Source organism: Pleurodeles waltl, chromosome 7 (genome assembly GCF_031143425.1).
Source record: "Pleurodeles waltl isolate 20211129_DDA chromosome 7, aPleWal1.hap1.20221129, whole genome shotgun sequence".
NCBI lineage: Eukaryota > Metazoa > Chordata > Amphibia > Caudata > Salamandridae > Pleurodeles > Pleurodeles waltl.
The window spans coordinates 98520623-98546790 of NC_090446.1; the positions used below are offsets into that span (position 1 = coordinate 98520623).

Here is a 26168-nt window from a genome sequence, read left to right on the forward strand (position 1 = left end):
AAATATCTGAATGGATTGTCATGTGCCATCCTATCCTAATTTAGTAGATGTTGTAGCACCCAGGATAAGGTGCAGCATGGCCATATACTTATAAGGTCCCAAAGGCGAGACCTATCGGCTATGCCAACGCTTGTTATTATTTTTTTTTGTTTTGTTTTACTATAGTCCTCTCCGTGGTTCAACTCTAGTGATATGGGGGATTCCGTCAGCTGGGAGCTGGCCGGCCGCGCATGCGCAAGACTGCCGTCACTTCTAGTTACTGGGATCCTGACGTAACGGACAGACTGCCGCTTCCATAGGAGGAGCGAGCCTCTGGTTACGTTAGGTAGGTTAATAAAAAAAAAAAAAAAAAAGTCTGGGCGTTCCGAGTAGACACGCCCACCAGTGACGTCACTCTATATGAGGCTGGGCCTGGGCGCGGGTGCGGAGCGTAGGAGACCCCGGGGAAGAGAGCTGGGCCGCGGAGGAGGAGCGCGTGTAGACCGGTGAGAGGAGCCAAGCCGTTTCTGAGGGAGAGGTCAGCAGAGCCTCCTGGGACCAAGACCGACCAAGACCGTGTTGGACTTCTACGGGGAGCCCAGCGTATGTTGTGTCCGCAAGAAGCGGAGCGCTGAGCAGTCGGGCCGGACACGGCGGGCAGGATGAGTTCCGGCACCCCCTACATCGGGAGCAAGATCAGCCTCATTTCCAAGGCCCAGATACGCTATGAGGGCATTCTCTACACCATCGACACCGAGAGCAGCACCGTAGCACTGGCCAAGGGTGAGGTTGCGGACAAGGTCTGACGCTGGCGGGCAGCTGTCTAAGCGCTGCTTTGGAGTGCGCTCTGGCGAGGGTATGGGACTAGGGTGGGTGACTGCGATGGAGTAACTGAGCATTCGGGTGCCGGAGGTAATATATCGCTTTCGGAGACTTATTCCGGATAGGGGCACTGGCCGAGCCGGGGTACCCCGGCCATAAGGCTCGGCCGCCGCAGGTAAACAACCTCGCCTCTCGGCTTTAGTCTGAAGCGCTACGGCCTTGAGAGCGGAGCTTCGTCACCGCAACCAATTAGTCTCCAGCTGCACAGGTGCTGACCAATCATATTCAGGACACCTGTAGAGGCAAGCCAATCATAGCCCACTCACATGGCCTGTCCGTGTATGCGTCCTCACGTTTACAGCCTCCTGTGGGGGCGGAGACTATAAATCACAACATCACCTTTAGCGGCGAACTGTCGCGCGGCCTTTGGTCGCTCAGCCAATCGTGAAACACCTAGGCAGTGACTCAACCCTCTTGATTCCAACCCTCTTAGTGCCAGGCGGGCAGTCTTTGCAAGCAGCCGAGGGGAAACGCTTAGAGGGCTGCAGTCTGCCAGTTCAGTCCAGCTTAGTTAATGTCCCAGGGAGTTCCCTGCCTGGAGTCTTGATTAAGAAAGCTAACGTGCACGGTGCCTCCTTGCTATTATCAGCGGAATATATTGGCGGGGGCTGTTTCTCAATAGAAGCCCCATCTTCATTTAGGGTGTAATATAAGGTCATAATTCTGTGTAGAGAACAGCTCGGATCCCCGGACTCCTCAAGCACTGCTTCTAACCGTGCCCATGGTTATTGCACTTTTTGCAGAGCCGTCTAATGTTCACTAGAGAGTACCGGCACCGTTGAGGTCTGAAGAGTCTAATTTATTATATAAGGTGTGTTGCGTGTGGTAGGGACTATCTACGAGGTACCAGTTCGGTTTGGCTCTCATGTGCAGCACAGAAAATAAGTCACCACTCATGGCGGTGCGTGTATGTGGTTAAATGGGACACCCTGAAGGGTCTGAGTCGGGCCTCAGAGCAGTAAACAAATGATGTGGCACTTTAGGCTGGGGACGTTACAGTCGTTTGTGGGAGTTCTTTCTGGTGCAAGCCTATGTGGAATGTCGCCATTAATGCTCCAAAATGATTTATTTATATTGCTATTTGGTTTTAAAATATAACGTGCATAAGAACACTAACAAACGCATTGGCAGATGAAATTGGGTAAAGACAGATCATTGCTACAGTGAGCATAAGCTATTAAGTTGAAATACAAATTACTTTGATGTGAAACTTTGTATATTTAACAACAAGATACATGTGTGTCAGACCAGTTAAATATTGCTTCCTTTATGTATGGGTGCATATAGGGGATTATGCCATGTACTAAGCACTTCTGTGTGTGTATATATGCATGCATACCACTGCATATTTAGATACACTTGTTAATTTCAGCAGTTAAAAAAGACAAACTTAAATATATGTCCCCTTCAACATTTGTTCCAATCATGATCTGAGACAAATCTCAAATCACAGATTAACACTTTCGGGTCCATTTTACATGCAGCCGCGAGTATGAGACTTGAACATGTGCAGAGTACATTAATTGTTATGAAGTAGATCTGCAAATGATTTTCTATACTGAAATAAAACTTGCCAATTTTTGATTATATGCACACCAGTTAATTGTCATGCTTAGACTGTCATTTTGAATTCTAAGGACCTGAAACGTTTTCTGCTCGAGTAGAATGGCTGCTTTATAAAGACTACATAAGTCAAAGTAGAGCCCTGCTAGCCAACATAATAGGATCCCAGAGCCTCAACAGAATCTATGCAGATGACATCCACCACCAAAACCAACTCCCACAGATGCATGGCAGGCATCAGCAACTAGATGGGGGTGAAAGACTGCGGCAATTTGTCATATCAACGATGCAGGAACAGGTAGATTTTAAGTATTTATTCAGAGTAAATAAAGTACGTCAAGCGTAACTAGTTTCCCAGCTAAACTCACTCCCTCTATTCTACATTCTTTTCCACCCTACCCCACATATTCACATTCTAAATCTACATTCCTTAAAGAGACAGACATATAAGAATACAACACATTTGCCTCCTTAACAAAATAAAGAAATATAATAACAGTCTAAAGTGAAATCAATGACTATAAAGATATGTACTAAAAACAAAGAAATTAACATAGACACTTATACATAATCAACTAACCGCGAAGATCTGTCGGTTGCGCACATCAGACTTCACTCTTGATGCAATAGAATCATCTTCTATCTCATCATTCATACAACTCCTTCCATTGCTTCCACTGTTCTCCCAATCTCTATTACACACAACACCATTGGTTACAACAATACTTCTCTCTTCATCGACCGCATCGCTGTCACAATTCCCACACACATCCGCACCAATGGGCTCAAAAAACTTCTCACAACCAATGGACCACGACCCCGTTGAATCTAGCTCACCATCATGTTCAGGGGGACACTTTGCCAGTCTGTTAACATTCCAAACTTTGCCATCCTGTGTAACCACCCTCTTATTGAAGACTTTAACAATCTTCATGGCTCTACTAAACTTAGGCATGTCTTTTCTTATAATTCCTGGTCTCCTTACTCTGACCCAATCACCCACCAGAAAAGTAGGTTCTCTCACCTTCCACCTCCTAACATATGATTCCTTGCTCTTTTCCTGCTTATTCACCACATAATTTTTAACTCTCTCAATATCAAAACCACCATCACTATTTCCACTTATTTTTTTGAACCACCAAGGACAAAGCTTAGACACAGGATCTCTACCCCTTAATAATCTAAATGGGCTATCACCTGTGGTACTATGCAGAGTAATGCGGTAATACCACAATTTCTCTTACCTTTTCCTTCCAAACACCACCAAAACTTCGCACCCAACCTATGCAATCTTTAAGTACACAATTAAACCTCTACTTGACCATTCTCTTGTGGTTCATATAAAGAGGTGGTCACATGTTTGCTGTTGCAGTACTTAAGGAACCCTTTCATTTCTTTCGAAATCAATTGAGTACCATTATCAGTTACTAGAGTCTCAGGATATCCTTCCTTTGCGAAAATCTCCTTAAGAAATTCAATAACCACACCCGAAGTCACGTGAGGTACTAACTTTACTTCAGGCCACTTGGAATGGTAATCAACAAGTACCAAAGCAAACTTTGCCTCATGAGGTAGAAAAGAGAATGGACCAGAAATGTCCAACCCTAGCTTTTGCCATGGGGAATCTGGCCAAGGTACAGGACGCAGAGGCGCAGGCACTGTCTTCAGCATCTTTTCAGCATTAATACATACATTACACTCCCTAACCGTCCTCTCCGCCATCTTGTCCATGCCAGGCCACCAAAAAGTACGTATTAGTTTTTTCATGGAGGACATTCCTGGGTGACCAAAATGGGCCAAACTTAGAATAGCCGATTGCATACCCATAGGTGGAATGCATTTTTCCTTCTTAAACAGGAGTTCATTCTCAATTTCCAATTCTTCTCTTATCTTAAAGAAGGGAGAAACTTCTTCTAATATTCTTTCCTTCCTTGGCCAACCCAATCTCACAAAAGATTTTACCTGTTGTAATACAGAGTCTTCCTGATCTTTCTCAAACCATTCTTTACATTCCTTAAAGTCTTATTCTCAAAACTAATTGTCCATACTTTAGAGCAAACACTGGTGTTAATTACCTTGCCCGTAATCTTAGGCATGAGCTCGAGCAAGGGCTCGTAATTAGAAGATAATTAAAAGCAATTATTGCCTTGTAGTTAAAGTTAATGAGACTGTTATCATTGCCCCTTAAAAGAAAATGGGAGCGCTAAAGAAAGGAGAAACGCTGCAAAATGGCCTCTCAGTTAAAGAATTGAGAAGAAAACTGCTCAGTTATCCTGTGGCTGTCGTCAACCATTGACAGAGTTGCCAGATAAGTTGACTATCTAGGCTCCTCGTACTACTAAGCTGAAATAACAAAGAATGTAGACAGTTTAGGCCTTTTTGTGTGTACTTTTTTTATTTTAGCTGATTTGAGCTCCCTAGGTAAAATCAAAGGGAAGAGCACGGATAACTCTGAAGCAGAGGTTGCAGTGAGGCCGTAGAGACCAGGGAAAATAGTCATCTTTAGGTCTCGCCCCCCAAGACTGAATAAGCTGGCTGGTGGCCAAAGACCTATAGTGTAAACAAAACAAAAAAAATACTATAATGAGCTTACCTTGATTGGCTTTCTCGCACATTTGCTTAATTTTCATTTGGAGTATTTCCTTTCTGTTTATCCTTCCCATGCAGTAGAGCATATTTATAAAACTTTTGATTGGCTGACTTTTAGCCTTTCACTGCTGACCTATAGGGAGCTAATTTTCCGATTAAGCACTCAGTCCGTGTGTCTTCCAGCTCTCCCTCCTGTGTTTTGGTCACTCCCCCCTCACAGAATTACTTGTTCTTTCCCCCTTGTGGCATTCTCCCCTACCCCCCCCGCGTTGCCCTCTCCTTTTCCTTGCTTTTATTATTTCGTTTGTTCTTGTTCCCCTGACCATCCCACATCCATAGTCTTTTAATATATATATTTTTTTAAAGGGCCTGGAGCAAATTGCTGCCAGTCTCCACCTTAAAGATATTTAGTGCTACTTCAGGTTCAATTAAAAAAAAAAAAATCCATCTTAGCAAAAAACCCAAAAGCACCCCTTTGTGTTCCTGCCTGGTGATGCATGTCCGCATCTAACTTGAGCCTACAGCAGCATTGACGTGAGAACGTCTACAAAGTGATGCAACCACACCACATTTTTTATTCTTTTTTTTTAGATGCTAGACAGTAGATTTGTTGGTGTACAGCTTAACCAAGTCATTGGCAAAGCCAATACTTACTGTCTTTGCCAATGCTTGTTTTTTAACTTGTCTTTAAAGCAAGAGCCAGCTCCTGCTACAACAGCACACATAATGGACATGTGGAGCTGGCAGCAAAGATTGCTTCCTTTGCTGGGCTATATGAATAGCTGTAGACTGCAAAGGGAATTCCTATTGATTATCTAGCTTTGTGCTCCATCCAGAATGCTAGTTCAACTTGTATCAGTAGCAGAGCATGGAGTGCTAACTGTAGTGTTGTATTTCTTCTAATCTGTAAACCACTTCAAAGTACATTTTGCCTTCTCATGAGATTCACTAATTATCCAATTGGAGTGCTGTAGAATTGGACATGTAACATCTGTGGCTTACAGTAAATCAGAAATTTGACTTCTACTGGTCCCCAAGAAATTGCCCAAAATATTTACAAAACTTGCATAGCCCACTGATTCTGTAAACGCAAGTAGCCAGTATCGATTATGATCATCAGAACAACCACCTATTAAGGGCTTTCTGGAGCCTCTAACAAAGAATGTCTGAGAGCAGGGCTTCCAGTTTTGCAGGAGGTAGGTAACAAAACAATTGGTTCCTTACAGCTGGTGTGGAATTATTTTTAGTGGCTATCTGATGCTCTGAAGGTTGTATTGTAGAGTACAACGTTGCCTTCACCTACAAGTAGGATACGGCAGAACAAAGTTTTCAGCCTGCTGAAAACACTTTCCAGTGTAAGCTGCTGTGCTGTCTTGCACATAAGTAGGTTCGGGAGCGACGTTTAGTGGCGCCAAGTTGGAAATTGATAACTAAAATATAGTAGATGGTCCTGTTAATTTTCTTCATGACTTTTTTTCTTTCAAGTGAGGTCTTTTGGAACTGAAGATCGCCCTACAGATAGACCTGCTCCCCCAAGAGAAGAGATCTATGAATATATTATCTTTCGTGGAAGTGATATTAAGGACATTACTGTGTGTGAACCTCCGAAAGCCCAGCATGCCCTGCCACAGGATCCTGCTATCGTCCAGGTATGTGCTGAGATTGCCAGTTGGGAACAATGTTCTGTCACCGGGTGAGCCTGTGTTTCAGTAATGGACCCGTGTTGTGACTTGTGAAATCATGATCCTGTCTGCTACCCAATCACCTGGGCACGTAAAACACTTGACTCCTGGGCGACCTGTGTAGACACTCCGTTCGGTATTATCAGTAATTGTAACCTGTCGGTGCCATCCCTGTGCTCCGCCCACCATTGAATGCGTATGTGCATTGACCTAACTGGACAAATGCACACCCTGGCGTTCCAGATACGAAGTACTCCCTGCGTACGGCAGATAGAAATAAAACCGTTTCATCCAAGCAGCTCTCCTCCCTCTCCCGCAGTGGAGCAGACGGCCTAACTAATGTACTGTTTAATATGGGAGGTGAATTGGTCCTCTGTATCCCGTACTAAGTCTGTTTTGAAAACTGAACTTGCAAGCAATTTTACTAACCTGATTCTGAGGGACAATCCATAACGTACACTAAAAAATGCAACTTTCCTGTGGCTCAGCGCTCAGAGTTCTGGGTTTCCGCTCGCTAAAGTAATGCAGGGATGATCTTTTCTTGATGAGTTGTTGGTACTTTGCATATGTAACAGCCTGTTAATAACCCATTTCACTAGGCTGTTTAAAAAAAAATATGATTGGATTTTGTACTTTTTGCGCCGCTTTTGTGTCAAAAAATGATGCAAATATGGCGCTAAAGTATAAATATAGGCCTGACTCTAGAAATGTGCTTGCATGGCACGTGACCTACCTTAAAGTAGGTAATCTTTAAAATATCTTGGATCTGAGTTCTTGGTGGCTTACCAGTGCAAAACCTCCCATTTCCTATTGTTCATACAGGCAGTCAAACAAGGTGTCTGAGCCTGGGCTTAGAGGGAAGAGGCCAGGGCGCTTGATCTGTTATCTTTATATCTGGTTAATGTATTAACCAGCATTAGCAACACATCTGGCTTACAAGTGAAAGTGCCTCTATAGTCATTGAGGCAGTTAGTGAGATCATGTGTGTTGACCTACTGGCTTGTTTGCTTCACCCCACCTACACAACCACAGTGGAACTGACACAAAGTCAGTAACATATGATAGATACATTAAAAGAATAAAAGTAGATACATCACGGTGGGTGTAAGCTTGTTGTGTGTATTGTTGTAAAATTCCACCACATTTAGAACAAACACACTAGCCCTCAAGTAATGGTGAAACGGTAGACTATGGACAAGACCATTCCTGATAAGCCTGCTTGGAGGCTGTGGCCACGTGGAATGGAGCACATTGCAGATTAAATCGGCAGCAAGCAACATGTTAGGTCTGACTGGGGGGCTGTAGTATGCTTTGCCACAGGGAAATAAGCGAGAAGGAAAGAAATTATAGGGGGCATATAAAAGGAGAAAAACTAAAGGACTGACTCGCCAGCCCCGGCACAAAAGCGCACTTCATTTCAAGCAGTTTACCTGTGATCAGACCACTGCAGTTACTCCTGGGGCAATGGAGCCCTGAAGTGTGCTGACCCTTTGACCTATAGAGTATTTGGAAGCAGATTGTAAATATGAACAGACTAGTGGCAGAAGAGGGCTGGTGTATGGTCTTTATGCATGCATGTACATGTATGAATGAGCTCATAAGATCCTGTCGTTACTTGTGACTAATATCTGTAGTAAGAAATAATACATGGCAAATCCTCCACCCCAAGGGTTCTTCAAAAGGGTGTAATCTATACTAAAACACTTGCATAGATCTTTTATCACTGGTTTGCCACTCACTACCTTACCCCGTGTCTGCTGTATTGACTAAGATGTTTCACAAGGCAACCATCTGGCAGGCAGCAATACAGCTACAAATACGTTCACGTTTACAAATGTCAGAGCAATAAAAAAAAAAAAACTCCTAAGGGGTCCAGTGAAGATAAGAGGACAGACCTACTTTCACCAACAGTTTGTGAGAGGGGGATAATATTCACTAAAACCTTTGCCTACTACATCAGTCTGTAAAATTCCATGTAGAGGTATGTTTCTCTGTAGGCTTTAATACTGACTTAAAACAATCCACCTTTAAATGTCTATCGATTTCATATGCTTTTCCCAATAGCTAGATCCAGTGCTTAATTTGTAAATAAAAACGTGCCCAAAGACCTCTGAAACAAGCAGCTGCTGCAATTAAATGTGTAAACACGGAATACTGAGGCAGTGTAATCCTGAAGCGATCTTGGGCCTTGTCAATCCATTTACAGCCACTCCTGCCCCTTCAGCTCACTCTTGCAGCTTTCTGCTTGCTCCCTTTGTGGTGCTTTTTCGTTTTTCTCTTTCTGTCTTCCCTACGTGTCTTTTGCTCTCAGTAAATGCTTGATGCAGAAGCATAAGTGCCTGCCCTCAAAAATAAGTGCTGGTGCTCTGCACCGGAAACAACAAGCACAAATTAAGAACTGACTAGATCACACCACTGCCTTATCATAACTTTCCCGAACCAGATCAGCCCTACTACCTGATCAATTGGCTTGCCCTCAGCCAACGCTCATGCTATATTGAGCATAAGCGTTCCCACAAGGCAAAAAAGATCAACAAAAGTGTTCTGCTTCAGTGGAGGCACACATCCCAGGCCCAATCAAACGCCTTACTTGAGGAAACAATGTAAGTGAAGCCAAAGCCCCTCTCTGTATTTTTTTTCCTTTTCCCCGTGGATCAAATAAGGTAAATATGTGATGTGACGCCAGACCCAAAGAGCAAGAACAGGGCAAAACTATTTCAAAGTAGACAGCTTGCCGTAATTGACAGGAAAACCCAATTTAGATTAATTTCAGAGTGAACAGGCCATTTGGAAAATGCATATTGCCTTGCCCTCAAATTCCCACTGCAAAAATAAAGCACAATTTATCCAATGTTAAGTTTAGTTTCCTGTATAGCCCCTAGTAAATATTTTAGAAACCTTGCTGGAGCATAAACACCTCATAACATAATTTGGAGTCATACAGGCACAGTCCCTGCAGTTGAGATTCTGGACCCATGTCTGCTCATAACCAGCACTACGACAACTTGCTACAACAGTGATGGAATAAATACTTTAAACTAAGCCACTGATACTTTTTTGGATAGTACTTTTTGTATCCAATTACTCTACAAATCCGGCCTAACCATACTGATCTTGGCCAGGTCTGATCATGCCTCCCATGTTAGCACTGCACCTTCAGTTTAGTTATATCCACTTCCCCTGTTGACGAGCATAGGCACCTCCAAACCTGCTTGACTTTTTTATTTTGTATACATCCTTAAACTTTTTTTATTTTTTAAATAGTCCTCTCCACCACCTTCAGTTCTAACATGATAGGCTGACTTGAAAAGCAGTGGGTTATTCCTCAGTAGTGGCCACATGGAGACAGGAGGTCCTGCCTTTGGCATTGCATTAGTCTCCCTTTAGTATTAAAGGTTCTGTAAAATGAAATCCTCCTGCCATTTAAAGCCTGGTGGTTTCTTACAAGGTGGTTACTTCACATTCCTGCTCAATTGGATATATTGATATTCTGAAGTGCCATAAGGACGTGGGTGTTGGCAGGCTGCCACTAGTAAGGATAGCCAGCATTTGGTCTTGTGGTGCCACTCTCGCCAGTTTTACTTGCAGGACTGCATTGCTAGCACCTGTTGTGCTCCCTCCTGTGGCTGTCGTGCCCGTGAACCCTGTACCATGATGCCAGCTTGCGTAACAGTTGAAAGATGCCTTAAAGATGTGGTCTGTAACCAATCCTGTTAATGTTTTCTTGTAGTCCTCCTTGGGCTCCAGCTCCACGCAGTCCTTCCAGTCCTCCATGCCATACAGCCCCTACAGAGCTATGCCATCTTATAGCCAACTTGCTGCCAGCTCTTTGCTTAGTCAACAATATGCAGCCTCTCTGGGTGTAGGTAAGTAAATGCTAAAGTTATCCAGTCTTGTTGATATCCACTTTTTCAATGTAAAAGTAGCCTTCCATAGTAAACTCCAGTGGTTGCAATATGTCATTCACTTGAGCACAAGGGCAATAGTCTATTAAGGCTGAAGTTCGTTGTTTTAACATAGCTTCCAAATTCTGAAGCTGTTTCTTTCGAATTACTGCTGCAAGTATAGGCCACAGTACTAGGCATCATTCCTTTTAAGTAATTGCCCAATGTTGATTACATTGTTTAAAAAAAAAAAACTAAAGTAAAAACCTCATTTTAATATCTTGTATTTGTAGGAGTGCAACACCTGCCTAGATAGGATGAATACTTGAGTATTTAATGAGCAGTTTCAAATGTTACAGTACCCGCTTTATTTGTACCCGGAGTTCCCTTGGACCGAAGGCGATAGGAGTCTGTCTTCTTTGAGGGCACTGCTACTTGGCCGACAATTTGGGAAGTTCTAAAGCACGGTGCTCCTGCCCACTCTGCCTCGAACCAAAGAGGCAGAGTTGTCTTTCCCTCTAAATCTTGTTTTATACAATCTACTTGTCTCTTCCTCCTTGTATTTAATTTTAGAGAAATTGGTAAGCCCAGTGGCGTCTGCAGCTGCGTCCAGCTCTAGCTCTTCCCCGTCTCCGCAGCCTGTGGTGACAGAGCAGGAAATCCCACCAGAACCTCGTGCTCCCCCTGTGAAGGGTAATTGCAGTTCAGGATCCCATGTTTGGGGTGGGGGAGGAACGCATGTCTGCTAAATGTCAGTTTGCTTTTTAAAGTTGCTTTGAGATTGACAGTATTTGTAGTAACAAGTTGCTCAGTCTTTCATGTGATACCATCTCCTCAAGAGCTGTGGTGTGTACTTCAGTGCTGGGTATTACACCTCAGAAGGTGCTTCCTGCTGGGTGAAGTGTTTGATGTGCCATCAATTTGTTTTACTTGCCTTTAAAAAGCAGTCTTTAAAAAATCCTGTAGAAATGTGCTCCATGTGTCTTTGTGGAAGTCACAGATGAGCTTGTCCTGTCTGAGGCATTATCACATCACTGGTAGTTATTACTGGATATTCTGCTAGTTCTTGGTTCTAACAGAGGTGCTGCCATTCACTACTGCCTTCAGTTCTAATGTATTCCAGGGCTCTTCAGCTTGGTCAGTGATCATTCATTAGTGAATGTTTCCCTGTGCTTAGTTGTATAGACAGAGCAGATATAATCTAAATGGATTGTCCATGAGGCTTTAACGAACAGTTTAAAACTAAGGAGTTTTTTTGGCCACAAAACCAATGTAACAGTTGTCATAGATGCATGCTACTGAAGAGTCCATGTTAACTGGAGTACCCACTTAAATTTTGTTGTACAGTTACTGTCAGTCTGGAGTAATCTGCATGAGTTTCACAGCTTACATATTTGCAACATAAGCAGCAAAGCATAGAATCTTAAATTTGTCTTGCAAAGCCCCTGAAGGAATAATGTTGGATTACCCTGTGCATAGTTGAAAAAATTGGGTCCTGAAAATTTTGATCTTTTGAGGTCCCTGCTAATTTTTTAAGTTTGCGCATTGCACTCTTGGTGATTTGTCTGCTTACTTGCCAATAGAGTGAGATGTAATGTTATAGGTTACTGCTTTGTTGTGTTTTTTTGCAAGATTTGTTTCATCCCCTGCAACACTTTAGAAAGTGCCATCAGATAACAGACTATAGAAAGCATGAATTAACTATCCTATACCTCCAACTAAAAGGGGTTGATGTGCTGAGTACATTTACAAAGCCTGCATAAACTAGACCATGATGAAGCAGGCCATGCTGTTGGTAATTCAGATATGTGCATCCACTTGCATGACTTTGGCTAGTCTTTTTCATTGGTCAGCCTGCTTTAATTTGGATTTCTGTAGGAGCAGGATTTCCCACTGTCCCTGTACGCAAAAGTCCAATGGTGGAGCAGGCTGTGCAGACTGGCCCGTTGGACAACCAGAAAAAACCGCAGCAACCTGTGGGAAAGGGGCCTGTAGTAAATCCTCGAAGTAGCCGGCAAGCCCAGCTAATAGGTAAGCATGAACTGAGAGCGCAGGTTGACGTTACAGGGTCAAGGTGTCTTGGTGATGGTTACATTTGCTGGCAGTGACTGCCGTGTGCTTTACTTTCCGCTCCTATATTGAATAAATTGGCTGTAGTGCTCGTATTGATGCAGATTATCAGTGGCTTCCTGCAGTCAATTGAGTTACCAACTTTAAATGGAGACTTTCCTAAGCGTTAGAGCAAGCCATTCATGTACAAGCAGTGTTACAAATATTTAAGGATGTCATTAAATGCTAGTAATTACTTTTTTGGGGAGGGAAAGGCTTAGTGGCAGGACATTCTTGCATAGAAAGGTAAATGCTTGCTTTAAAGTATCTCTGGGGCCAGTGTGGTCTACTGTGTTCATAGTGCTGTAAGAATGCAGTGGTTTGTAGTTCTGCATGTTGTACTGGCAGTGCTGTACCCTGAGCTGTGCAAGGTGTAGTGTAATACTTCCATATATTAAGTGTAAAACGGGCCTGTCCAATGCATAATCAGTACAAAATAAGATTACGCTCCTGTAATCCAGTATGGGTAAAATGATGTAACTTCTAATTAAGTATAGAACAAAACCTCTGCATATAATTTAACCCAGGGTAAAGCAATGCAAGTAACCACCTGTACACCAGTATAGGGAGGTATCGAGTTAGACTGCTGCAGTCTAATGCACAGTTGAGCAGTCGGTCTCACCTGTTAAAGGGCAAAGTAATTATGCATCTAATGCTGTGTAAAGAGATTGTTTAATAGTAATCGCAGGCTTTGCGAAGTTGAGTAAATGGCATGTGATTGCTGTTCATCCTACATAGGCGAAAGTATTTAAAGCCATCTGTATAGTAGTTCAAGGTGAAGTAATTTCCTGTAAATGAGTAACTGGTGGGTTTTTATGTAATGCAACTTTAAATCTCAAATGTCCCTTAATCTTCGGAATCTGTAATATGTGACCTAACATAATTCAGAGCATCGAGAGCTCATGTGCACGTTGCTCAGTCTAGTTTTGCAAGCCAAAGTATGTTAGAATAGTCTGTTTTGTAATCGTGTACCAGTTTTAGTACACGAACTAAAACCTTGTGCAGGTTCATCAGATTCCAATAAAAAATAATTGAAACTTTAATTGAAGTGCAGAGCAACCGTTATCTTTTTTACCTTATCATAAGGCCTTCTGGTTATTCAAATATACTAAATCTGGGGTGTAATGCAAGATGAAGTAAATCAGACCCTGTGATATCTAATGCAGGGTTAAATTACCAGCAGACAGTAAACGGGGGTATCAATTATACAAACTCATTGACGTAATCCCTTTCATGAAGCTTAAACTAACGGTTATCAGTGTGTTCTAAAGCACTGAAATATTCCCTGCAGTGTAACACTAATTGCTGATCTGCATTTGTAATGCAAAGAATCAATCCTCTTTAGTAACTATTCTTTAAGTAAGACATTCTCTTTTGAGGAGATTGCTGCATAAAAGTAGGGAACCCAGGGTAGTTACCAATTCTTAAATAAAGAAAATCTACAACACCTATTATCAAATCTGCTCACCTAGTTAAAGTACATATGAGTAATCTTTTCCAATGGAATGTAGTGTACTCGGTCTTATTTTTGTAGTACCACGTAGATGATTCGGAGTAATCCTCTGAATTGTAATGCAGGCAGATTCTCCTATTTTGCAGTATAGCCAGAGTTCCTGCATTATACAATGGGGCAGTGTACTAATGTAATACAGGGTACAATCAAAGTGACTATCTAACAATTGGTACTATTACCCTAGTTATCTACTTATGAGTTTAATGCAAACCCCACCTTTTACAAACTTGAGTTACATACACCTGTCTTCCAGTAAAGAGTACCCTTCTGCAAACATAGGGTAATCTGTTCATTGCAGGGTTAAGTAAATGTGTTATCACATTTAAACTTATGCATGGCACATCATTGGGGAAATGTCATTGTCTTAATTCAATTGGAATTGTAGTAATTGTATGCAGGCTCAACTAACGCACACAATGTATCCTTTACACACAGCAAAGTAGCCTATCTTTTGTGGAGTCATGCAAATGGTGTAACCTCATTCTGTAATATGTTTTCACTGCTGCCATGCTGTTCATTGAAGTTTGTGCATATGTTGCCTGATTGGTGAGTTTTGGTAAAGGCTGCATGGTTTCACTGTGCAAAAGCTGTAACTGTGGAGTTTGACATCTGTATTGGATGAAAATCAGACTTGCATTCATACAACTGCATTAAGCATGGACTAGACAAATGTTTATTCATTGCAAGTTAATGTTTGAAAAAGTAATGCTTTCTAGTTTATATTGACTTAGACCCAGTTCAACCACCAGCTGCACAAAGTCAGTTACCAGTGAATGACGAGAATCAGAGGCCTCCAAGGAGGCGTTCAGGTAACTTCATGAGAATCTTAATCAGATTGTGCTAATCACTGGAACTGAAGTGTTAGATCATGAAGGCAGGGTCACAATAGATGGTGAAATATAGAGGAAACTGGAGTTGAAAGCATGTTCAGCATTAGACTATGCTATATCCTTCTACCGTTGCTGTAGTTCTTGTAATTCTTAAACAAGAGATTTATCTGTAACCTGTATGTATTATGTTATGGCATATGTAGATACACTTACTGTGCATACTACAGTCTGTTGTTGGGCTCGAACTTGTGCAACTTGTTCTTCAAAGACGTTTTCGATTCATGAGGTAGTGATTCCATCTATTGCTGTAATTCGTGCGTGGATTGGTGCCATTCCGTGTCTCCATTGCCCCTACCTGTCTGGTTCAGACGTGTTGTCACAAAGTTCCAGGTGGTGTCACTAGGACAGTCATATCCTCTATACTCTGTTTAAGACAATTGGCCAGTTTGACCATTGCTTCTCTGTCCTGTTTGTGGCTTTGTCCCTCTGGGGCCTTTGTAGGTAAACACCTGAGAATGTTCTCTGTCCTATGCCTTCCACTGCCTGATGCAGCCTAACATGAGGTCCTCCAAAGGGCTGACCCCGTACCATAAGATAGAGGTCTACCGGAGGATGATTTCTTGTTGGAGACACGCTTCCAACCAGTGCTCCATATAGTATCTCCATGCTTAATGGAATGTTTAAACCTGCTCCAGACGTTTTTAAGGAGCCTTTAAAGGCCAGTGTTTTCATCCCCTGGGTGGATAAAAAATGCAGAAGGGGTGCGGGGGGGCAGAGAGAGGGTGATGGTTGAATCCCATAGCAGAAAGTCTACCCCTGCCCTGCAAAGGTGCAGGATTTTCAATCGCTGCTCCCCCTTTTTCAGCCAGGTGGTCAAGCGGCGACTCCACATGATGGCCTCTTGTATTGCCATAGTTCCCCATGCCAGGTTACACGTGCACTTGTTGCAGTGGTCACAAATACAGGTCACTGGGAGGATCTAGTGTTAATAAGTAGCCTCACACCTTCCTCTGATATGGTGGAATTGCAACAGCTTGTTATGCTTGCTGCTTCAACTCAGTGCCCCAGGTAACCATCTCAACAAATGCTGTCCCCTGCAGTGTTGGGGGTGGGGGTGTTGCACTTACAGTATTTAACAGTCCATGGGATGTGACTACACCATCAAGTCTCCACCTCAACTACCTGGAGCTGCTTGCCTTCCAGCTTGCCCTTAAAGCTTCCTTTGTCACGTCCAGCAAAAGATAGTCCTCGTTTGCACAGACATGACAGCCATGTTGTACATACAGAAGCAGGGTGGCACTCACACTCCAGTTATCTGTGTAGCCCAGAATATTTGGTGGTGGACACTCCTTCACAAAGTCTCCTAGGAGTACCTACTGGGAGCAGACAACTTTGCAGACCTGCTCAGCAGGATGCAGCAACAAAGCCACCAGTGGGATCACCACCCACAAGTCCTCCTCTGGTACTTCTGTGGGTAGGGGTTTCCTGACCTATCTTTGCCACTTCCTCAAACCTAAAATGTCCAAACTTTGCCTCCATGTACCCATTCCTTGGACAATGCACTATGGGTGAACTGGGCAGGGATATTTGCTGATGCTTTTCCACCTCTCCCACTTCTGTTCTTAGGTTTCGGCAAACATTCATCTGGAGGACGCCACCTAGGCCAGAAAGCCCTGGTTCACCACCTTCATAGAGCGCTCTAGTGCTTCATGAGAAGCTGCCAAGTAGGCCAGACTCGTGAAGAGCCACAGCACACTGACACCTGAACCCCAAGCACATAAATATTGTCTCTAATGAAAGATTTTAAGTCCTCCTACCCAGGGTGCCCCCTGACTGGAATCTCCACTGTCCACACCAGACTTATGGACTCCTTTTGACCCACTTCACTCATGGCCTCTAAATTTTCTGTCCTGGAAGGTAGCTTTCCTAGTGGCAGTCACCTCCCTTAGACTTGTGAGCGAGCTTTAGGCTCTAACACTAGAAGAACTTTCAATTTCATACCAATTTACTAGTCCCTAGAACAAAGCCCAGATTTCTACATAAGGTGGTCTCGTCATTCCAACTCAAACTTTTGCACTCTGTTCTCTCGTCCAGAGACTGTGGCAAAGAGTTAACAAGATGTTAAGAACCCTCCTGTATCACATTTACATGACAACCCTTAACAAAAGACAAACCACACATGTGCTATCTAAAGCAGGAATAGTGTTGGTTGGTCAAATGTATACAAACAGTTTATGCCAAAGCTAAACTAAGTTTACCTACTTCTTCCAGTCCCCACTTAACTTGCAAAATAGGGGCCTGTTTGGCCTTCTTGGGTAACAACCTACTTGCTGACATCTGCAAAGCAGATACCTGGTCAACTCCACACAGTTCACAATCATTACTGTGGCTGTCTTGGCTCCTAAACAAACTAACCTTGGAAAAGCTGTCCTTCATACACTTTTTAATCGTCTGCAACATCCTTTTGCTAGCCCTTGCTTAGGGAGTACTACTTTACAGTCTGTGCATGGTATGTGTATCCACAGCTACATATGCCATGAATGGGAAATGTTACTTAACCTGTAAGCATCTGCCTGTGACATGTAGTGCTATAGATTCACATAAGCCAACCCCCCGGAAGCCTTTGTATGTTGCAGATATTCTTCCTTCGCATGGTCATCTTCTCTTTTTACACTCAATTTCCATCTTTATCTGCCATGTGGGAAATACTGTAACAATGGAGCGGATGCTCATGCGCATTACCAGCAATAGGTTGTCACTATAGCTCGTGACTTCAACATGAAGATCAAGTTGCACACGTCCAAGTCACACTAGATAGCCGGAGTGTGCAAAGCATGCGTCTACAGCACTGCCTGCCACAGACGCCTACAGCATAAATAACATTTTCCATATTGTGCTTTTTAGACTGTTTATACAGTAGTATTCTTATTTTAGTCACAAGCGGACTTCCTCACGTGAAAAGTAACTGGGATTGCCCAGTTTAGTAGTGAACCAGTGGTATTCCAGCAGATTGCCTCCATATTACATGTTTTGCTGCAAGAGAAATTAAATGCATATAGTTTTAGTATTGTGGTAGGATAGATTGGATAGTACCGTATGACCACCAATGGGAAAGCACTTAAAATGTAGTTCATTCTGTATTCTATTCTGAAACCTTGAGTCAGTTTATGGTACTTGACGTATACAAACTTGTTTGTGGTTTCTTATGTAGTATAACAAACTTTCAGTTTCTCACTAATAAAACGATATTGGCTTGTGATTCTGATTGTCAAAATTAGTATTTTTGGTATTGCCAAAGACCTGATTCAAAGGTAATTTGAATACCTCCAGTAGCTAGTATATATTCAGTTTTAACGTCCGTTTCCTTTACTGTTGATACAGCTTGAATTCTGTGACAGGCTTGTCTAATCTAGCTTGCTACATTGCAGGCAACAGGAGAACACGCAATCGTTCCAGGGGACAAAACCGGCCAGTCAGTACAAAGGAAAATGCAATCAAATTTGAAGGAGACTTTGATTTTGAAACGGCAAATGCACAGTTCAATCGAGAAGAACTTGACAAGGAATTCAAGAATAAACTAAACATTAAAGGTTTGCTACAGTCCAGTTTAAGATTTATTGTATTTATTGACTGGTAGGGATTAATGTTTGGAGTGTAGGGGTGCTGATCTAGGACAATTCCAAATTTGTATTTTTTTGTCTCATTTCTGAGGTCTGACTTTTGGCTTTTTCCGTTTACTGGTTTTGCAAGCGGGAGTATACAGCTCATTGATGCTTCGGTTGGTAGAAACTCAAGAATAGTGAGTAATCTGAATTTCACACTGGAAGAGTGGAGCGGTCCTGTCACCTCTTGAATGCACATGGCAGTTCCTACAGCTTTCTATGGTAAAGGGTACAGGCTTCTAATAGGAACAGCTTATGTACACCCCAGGACGAGGGCAGCTAGTGGTGCTTTTCCATAGTGACTCTGATCTGCAGTCCAGCATCCTAGCAGAAGTGGGCACTTTAAGACAACATTGCTCTTTCCAGTGGAGCAGAGGGTGGAAAAGGATTTGTAAAGCATGTGATCACCCGTTGGGACATTTTGGGGCTTGTTAACAGATGTTTTAACCATATCAATGATCATTTTATCGATTTCGGAGGAAGGGCTGAGGTAAACCAGGTTTCATCTCTGGCCATTCAGTTAGCGATTCTGTAGGAATGCATTGGTCCACTGGCGGTACCAGGTCTGATTAGGCGTGGTGATGGGCATGAGCAGGGGTCCCATAAAGAGAACTTCATTCCATGTTTTGCTATCTGTACTGCTTCCTTATCCAAATCATGTGAACATAAGAGCAATACTGAGGCCTGTAACTACTGTTCATCTTGGCATACTTAATTTGCCCCTCCGCGTGAGTTTTTGCTACGATCAATACATTTCCTAAGAACATCTGAAGGAAACGTCCTGTCATAGACTGCCAATCTCTCAGCCTCATTAGATGCTTGGCATATCAAAGCAGTGAAGGGGGGGGTGGGTGTGGTGTATTCACACGTATCACTGAAATGTTGCCTTTTACTGAGCAGTTAGTTGCTTTTTTTGGTAATTGAAAGCACGTGAACTTACGAAAGCTATAGAGAACAAAAGTTGCAAAAACTTTTTTGTTGTATGTGATGTTGCTCTGCATAGCCTAGGTACACCCCCCCCCCCCCCCCCCATCCATGCAGAACTTTAATACAGGTGCGCATACTTGACTGTCCTTAATGCAAGAAAGCATTAGACACATGAATGCACTAACTTGTGTAACGTTCTTCATTTCTTATTTTAGATGACAAGCCAGAAAAAGAAGAGGAGAAAACGGATTCTGGTGTGGAGACCCAAAACAGTGAGGGTGTCCCAGAAGAAGACCCGCTGGGACCCAATTGCTATTATGACAAAACAAAGTCTTTCTTCGACAACATCTCTTCTGAGATGAAGTCCAGGTAACTTTCCTTTATTTTTTTTCAGGCACAGATACCATACTATAACTACAGGTTTGTATAAGAAAGTTTCTGCACAAAAGGCAGAGCATTCAGGGCCCGGGAATGCGTATCTTGATCCATGTTCCCAGACAAGTGAGCAGTTTTGCTGCCCTTCTTGGCTTGTGTGCATCTATCACTTGCATTGTCAGTACCTCTCTAACATGGCACATGTAACCTGTCCTTGTTTTGTCCAGTTCCAGGTATTGTGACTATAGGTGATTTTTAGATCCGAATTGAAGTGAGGCCCATATGACTCAGTAAGCTGCACATTCATGAATGTAATAACTGATTCAGCTTCCCGGGTGTCCTGCTCAGCTACAAGTTATTGGTTCTATAGCATAGCCTGTAGGAAGCTTTGCGGGCTAGCAATTGTGCCTTCAGATTCTACTTGTGTATTTCCGAAGCAGCCTAAAATTGTTAAAGAACTGACTTGGGTGCCCTTCTAACTCGCTGTTGACATAATTGTTTACACATGGCACATATTCACTTTTCAGTATCTGCGTTAGCCTGCAGACTTTCATTCATGCATATTCTGCTTTAATTGGCTTTCCTTGGACCAGAGCCTTTCATCCTCGCAATTTCTACGAGGATTGAAGAGCTGCTTCCACTGGAGAAATGGAGCCTATCGTCATTTTCATCCACAGCGCCTTAAGCATGCTATGTTTAACTCTGCCAGTGATTCACAAGCTCTCTTCACATTACAGTTAAAAGGCATCCTTAATTCCCCACCCGTTCACTCTCCGGCTCGTCCGATCGGTGCTTCTTTTGGCTAGTAAGTGGTTATAGAATGTATCTTTCATCTGAGATACAATAATTTCCCCTGTGAGATGGATTGGATCGCTTAATTGTTTTTGGTGCAAAGACTTAACCTCTCGGGATTTAATCTGTAGGGATAGGAACATGTGAAACTTTGCAGGTTGCGGGAAGGATCATTTTAGAAGGTGGCTAACGAAAATTAACCGATGTCCATGCAAAGATGGGTTTCTCAGTCTCCTGGCAGGTGTGCCTAATAGGGTGTTACTTTCAAGGTATAACCTAGCCCTCATTTCAGTGTGGTATATAGTTCCTGTGACTTGAGGCCTAGGAAAGAGCTGATTGCTAGTTCGTATTGGCTTCTAAAACTATTGTAACTATTCACAAGTGTGGTGCAGAATGACCCGTCAGTACCAGGGTAAAGGACTAAAACAATTGTGGGTTACTCACATAGAAGTAGTGTTTGGCAAAGTGGGCTCCCTTCCTGCCGTGTAAGTGCGGTTTGAATCCAAGTAGTGATTGTGAGCAGTGGCCATTTGTGTTGTGGTTGGTTGTGTGTGAAGTGCATGGAATGTTTTTGGTGATGCAGGATGCCGATGCCGGCCGGAGATGCAATTGATTGCCAGTTCTTAAACAGACTTCCCAGCAGTTAGTTGAAAGTATCTGGTTTCCAACCAAAGTGTTTTGTGGGGGTGGTTTACGGGTGGAGGGCGCTGGGATGCATAGCCACCCAGCACATGGCCTCCTGTACTCAAAGCCCCTTTATAACCATTCATTGTGAGAAATTGTGTATTTGGAAGATCGGAGCAGTGATTGAAAATGTCCACACATTTTTCTCCACAAACTTGAAAATGAAGTTCTTTATCAAATACATACTGCTTTCTTCAGAAGTTAGCAAAGACAGTAGGATTGGTCTTTTGGATACGCTCCTTGAGTGAGTTGCAGTTGAGAAGTGGCTAGTGGAGAACCCAGTGACAATACAGCTGCTGGTGTTCAGTCAGAACAAAAGTATTAGACAGTTGGGCGAGTTGGACTGGTATGGAAGCCTTTAAGGTTCTGGAACGCTTCTTGCAGAAGGATAAACTGTTTCTTCTTGGACAATTAACGATACTCTTGATGCTAAAATTCGGAACTCTAGGGCGAGTTCACGGATTGTGGCTGGGGCACGCTTGGCAGTCCACTGATTCAAAATATAGTAGTCCTCCAACTTCTAATCCTAGTTAAATGTGATGGACTATATCAGCCATGATAAACAGGAGTATTTTCTGCATAGATGAAGGACTAGAGTTTAGACGGATACATTTACACATTGAATAACCAAGGAACTCACATGTCGGCTTGGCAATAGCTTTGAACGGTTAAAGTGCTGCTTAATGTGTGTTCTTCGAAAGAATACATTTCAGCAGTGTGATTACCACTTAAACCAGCAGACTGCAGGAGTTACGGGAAGGAAAACCGCCTGCTGGATGCTTCTAATATGTCCGGCAAAACAAGGGTACCATCAGGTTGTCCTTCACCATGACAAATACACAAAGTATCCATCAGTCTACCAGTTCTGTACTGATACCAGGACCAAACTGCCTGAAATGCATCCAGAAATATGACCCGCTGCTGTGAGCGGGTTGCTGTCACGCCTTACTTTGGAAGCCTAGCCTGCTAATGGAGCAGAGTTGAGGTGGAAATTGGCACACTCCTTGTTGGAGAGGGCAGGGTTGTGGCATGAGAAGGAAGCACTGGATGCTTATTAACAGTGATGTTACCCTGGTCTTTTTTGCTTTCTGGGAAGGTCAGACTAAACAGCACTTTATCAAGCACAAGGGATTACTAACATTTACAGCTGTTGGTTGGGATGAAGGGGCCAGCAAGAGCTTCGAGAAGCGATGATTGGAGAAAGTTTCTCCTTCCATCCCTAGTTTAGCACCCACGGAACACATGTTGATCAGTCAAAGCAATTGAAAATGTTCAATTGCCTGTGGAATGGCAAGTTCTCCTGGATCATACATGTGTAGTGGTAGGTGCCAGAATTATTTGTGTATTGTAGTACAGTTGGCCTTGCCTCTGGTTACACCATCCTATTTAAAATAGATTTTGCAGTTGTATGTTGCCAGCATGGTTGTTGCGGCTTTCTAGTTTCAAGATTGCCAATAAAGGTGAATCCAGTCTCATGTTCCTGGTGCTGCCGGTGATAACATCACAAGGAGAGCAAGAGCAGGGACCTTGGTGTGGGGGTAGGAGATGGATAGAGCTAGGCTCAATAGTCTAATACTAACTTATTCCCCTACTGGCATACGTTCCTGCATTTGTCATGCATCAAACTACAGATCTTTAAGGTGCAACAGTGCTGCCTTCTTGTTGGGGATTTTAGTACATGGTGTATTCATGTTCAATAAACTGAGATTGGAGTGAATTGTTGAGCAGGTAGGGAGGCATGGGTCAGGCACTCAATGGTGCGGCTGATCCAGCGTTAATTCCATCTTGGTCCGTATGGAAGTTTAGGCACTTGTGAGATGACTTGCTGCTACTTGACCCTTACTAGCCTCTTGCATGATATTGGATAATTGACTTTAGTGTGGAGCATCAGGTAGTTTTGAATTACCTTGGTTTTGTAGAATAGTGGAAAACGCTGGCGTGCAACATAAGGCTTTCTCTGTTTTGGCTGTAATATTGTCCATATATTTATCCCTTGTAAATTTATTGTGCTGCTTTTGACTTTTTTTTTGTTTTTTTTTTCTCTCACCAGGCGTACAACATGGGCTGAAGAACGGAAGCTGAATACGGAGACATTCGGTGTCTCTGGTAGGTTTCTCCGTGGCCGCAGCTTCCGTGGTGGATTTAGAGGTGGACGGGGTGGTGCTACCCCCAGAAGAAACCAAACGACCCAGCGGGCTGGAACAGGAAGAGTGTAATGGAGGCGTGCAGCTCAACACTCTAGTACTTAGTTGCTGAGACGGACTTGGTCTTCCATACATATTTTTTTTTATTTCATGATTGCTTCTAATTAGAAGATAACACTATGGACTCTAAGTGGAGCAGTACTTCAGTGTTTGCTTTCGTTTGATCTGTGTATAGGAATAATGGCCGCGCTGATGGTGTTGTGGGGAAGTAATTGGGTCATTTATTTTGTATTTGGGGCTGCTTAAAGCAGGAGTAACTTGAACTTTGTAAATGAAGCTTCCGTAGTTCAATTAACACTCTTGTGCAGTGGTATCAAGTTAATCTGCATCTAAGATGCCCCATTGTTCTGAGATTTCGAAGGAAGAGTCACCTTTTAGTCCTTAGTTGAACAGAAACCAATATGGATTCTATAAATGGGGCCTTAAACACGTTTTTATTTATTTTTTCCAACCTAAAGCACTTAATCCAATTTCAGCTGCATTCACAGCTGAATAAATAGGTCCGTAGCATTAATAAGGGCCATCTTTGTTTCTGTGGTCAGGTTTTTTGCAGCCTGTATAAAATGTAAACTTGATTGAGGTTTATTTTTGGTGCAAGTGTATAGAACAGTCAGCCGTTCAGAGAAGGTTAAGTTGCTGCATAACCAGGTGGGGAAATCAACTAATCTGTACAGACTGAAAAGTGGCATGCAGGTCTCGGTTTCCACCAAACGGAAATGTGTTTTTCCCCACCTGCTCCCCTGCCCTCTCACCTCACCCCTGTAAATAGTTCATGATACAGTTTTAAGGCGCAGTACAAAGGCTTATTGCATGAATCAGTGGGTCAATTTTTGTTTAAGCATGTTCGTTTAGTTAAAGATTTTGTGAAGGTGCACTTTTTCTAATTTACACTCAAAGGCACTGAATTTAAGTTGTGATTCTGTTAAGCGAATATAAAGCTTGCCTTTATTTTTATAGAAGGTAATTTGCTAAAACTCCCATTTAGTACACTGCCATGTTTTGTGTAAATTGTAATTTGGCAATAAACATTCAAAGATGTTGGTAGTCTGTTGGTATGGTAATATATTTTTCAGGTTTTTAGTTGGTGACAGCAGAATTTTGCCATGTGGAAGCTATTATAGCTTTGCATAGTTTCATTCTCTAGTGGCTGCACTCTGGAAAAACTTGTCCCGAGTAGTGAATTGTTCTGAATCATCCTGCATCTTGGATGTCAGTCTATTTTCCTTCCATTGAATGTGTTTTGTTGAAGGAAAACAGACCTGCGTATCGTTGTACTGAACGACTACAAAACTTCTAATTTGCCTCCTGCAGTAGTGGACAAGACTAATTTTATTTTTTCCTGACCTGTTGCTGTGAATAGACTTGTATGTAATGTCTGTTACAACAATGTCAGACTTGAGAACACCTGTTAAAAAAAAAAAAACAACCTTACATGCATTGCAGTAAAACAAAATGGGTGATTTAAAGGTTTACATTAGTACTAGGCATCCGTGTTTGTCGGGATCTCGAACTTGGATGTTTGGAAAGGAAATAAACATCCAGTGGACCTTGCACTTTTTTACTCCTTACATGTAAATCTTGCAAACTTTAGGGTATGCATTTGCTGCATATAAAATGCATGCTTTTGTTCCAGAACAAAGTTAATGTTTTGCAGTGAATCTTTTCTGGGTTCACATGCTGTGCATTCTGCCATCTAGGGGTTGGGGGCTGGAATTTTTACTATTTCACCAAATTAGTCTCTCTTTCTGTCTTTGTTGTTGGGCATTGACAAAACCTCCATTTGGTGTCTCCTTTTGAAGTCTTCATACTCCCTCTGGATGTTACCACCTTGGGTTGCCATCAATCTTTTTTCTGCCTTTGGGTCTGGATGCTTTTTACGGAGATCCCTCCAACTTGAGGGAAAACTTTGGAGAGTTCACAGAAAACTTTAATGATTTTATCAAAGCTTGAATTTCATCAACAGTAAGCAGACCGACTAAGGGCGAGCAAAAATGTTTTAGAAATGTCGACTGAGTGCTGAGAATGCCCGGGTTTGGGGGGGGGGGGACGGGGGATATGGAGAGGGGCTTGGTGTGGGTGGAGGATATTGGGGTTTGGGGGGGCATGAAGGGGCTTGGTTGGGAGGTGGATATTGGGGTTTGGGGGATATTGGGTTTGGGGGGGGCATGAAGGGGCTTGATTGGGGTGGATATGGGTAGGATATGGAGGGGCTCAGCTTGGGGGACAAAGGATATGGGGGGGTGTAGTGGATTTCAGGGGAGGGGATTTCGCTCAGGGCTCACCAGGTAGCATGATGGAGAAAAAAAACCTTTTCAATTGTGCAAGAATTCCCATCACAAATATGCACAGAAGGACAAGCATCGGGTGTTTGATCTTCCCCCACCACCAAGACCACTGGAATGAAGATTGTAACGCCTGCTCCATGTCTGGTCTGAAAACACTGAGGGTGAGAGTGAAACAAAGAACGGCCTATCACTCATTACAAGACCAACA

General features: G+C 42.9%; 1 protein-coding gene across 2 annotated transcripts; it reads left to right on the forward strand.

Moving 5' to 3' along the window:
* The first annotated feature begins 236 nt into the window (after positions 1–236).
* On the forward strand, positions 237–24719 carry LSM14B (LSM family member 14B). Of its 2 annotated transcripts, XM_069243141.1 has the most exons (9): positions 237–762; positions 6499–6662; positions 10426–10561; positions 11153–11272; positions 12458–12610; positions 14933–15010; positions 18460–18621; positions 19836–19989; positions 23522–24719. In XM_069243141.1, exons 1-9 carry the CDS (start codon positions 642–644, stop codon positions 23685–23687), a joined length of 1254 nt encoding a protein of 417 aa, XP_069099242.1. In that variant the 5' UTR covers positions 237–641; the 3' UTR covers positions 23688–24719. The 2 variants fall into 2 exon arrangements, with proteins under 2 accessions (XP_069099242.1, XP_069099243.1); XM_069243142.1 differs by lacking the exon at positions 11153–11272 and having other exon boundaries at positions 424–762.
* Positions 24720–26168: the final 1449 nt, after the last annotated feature.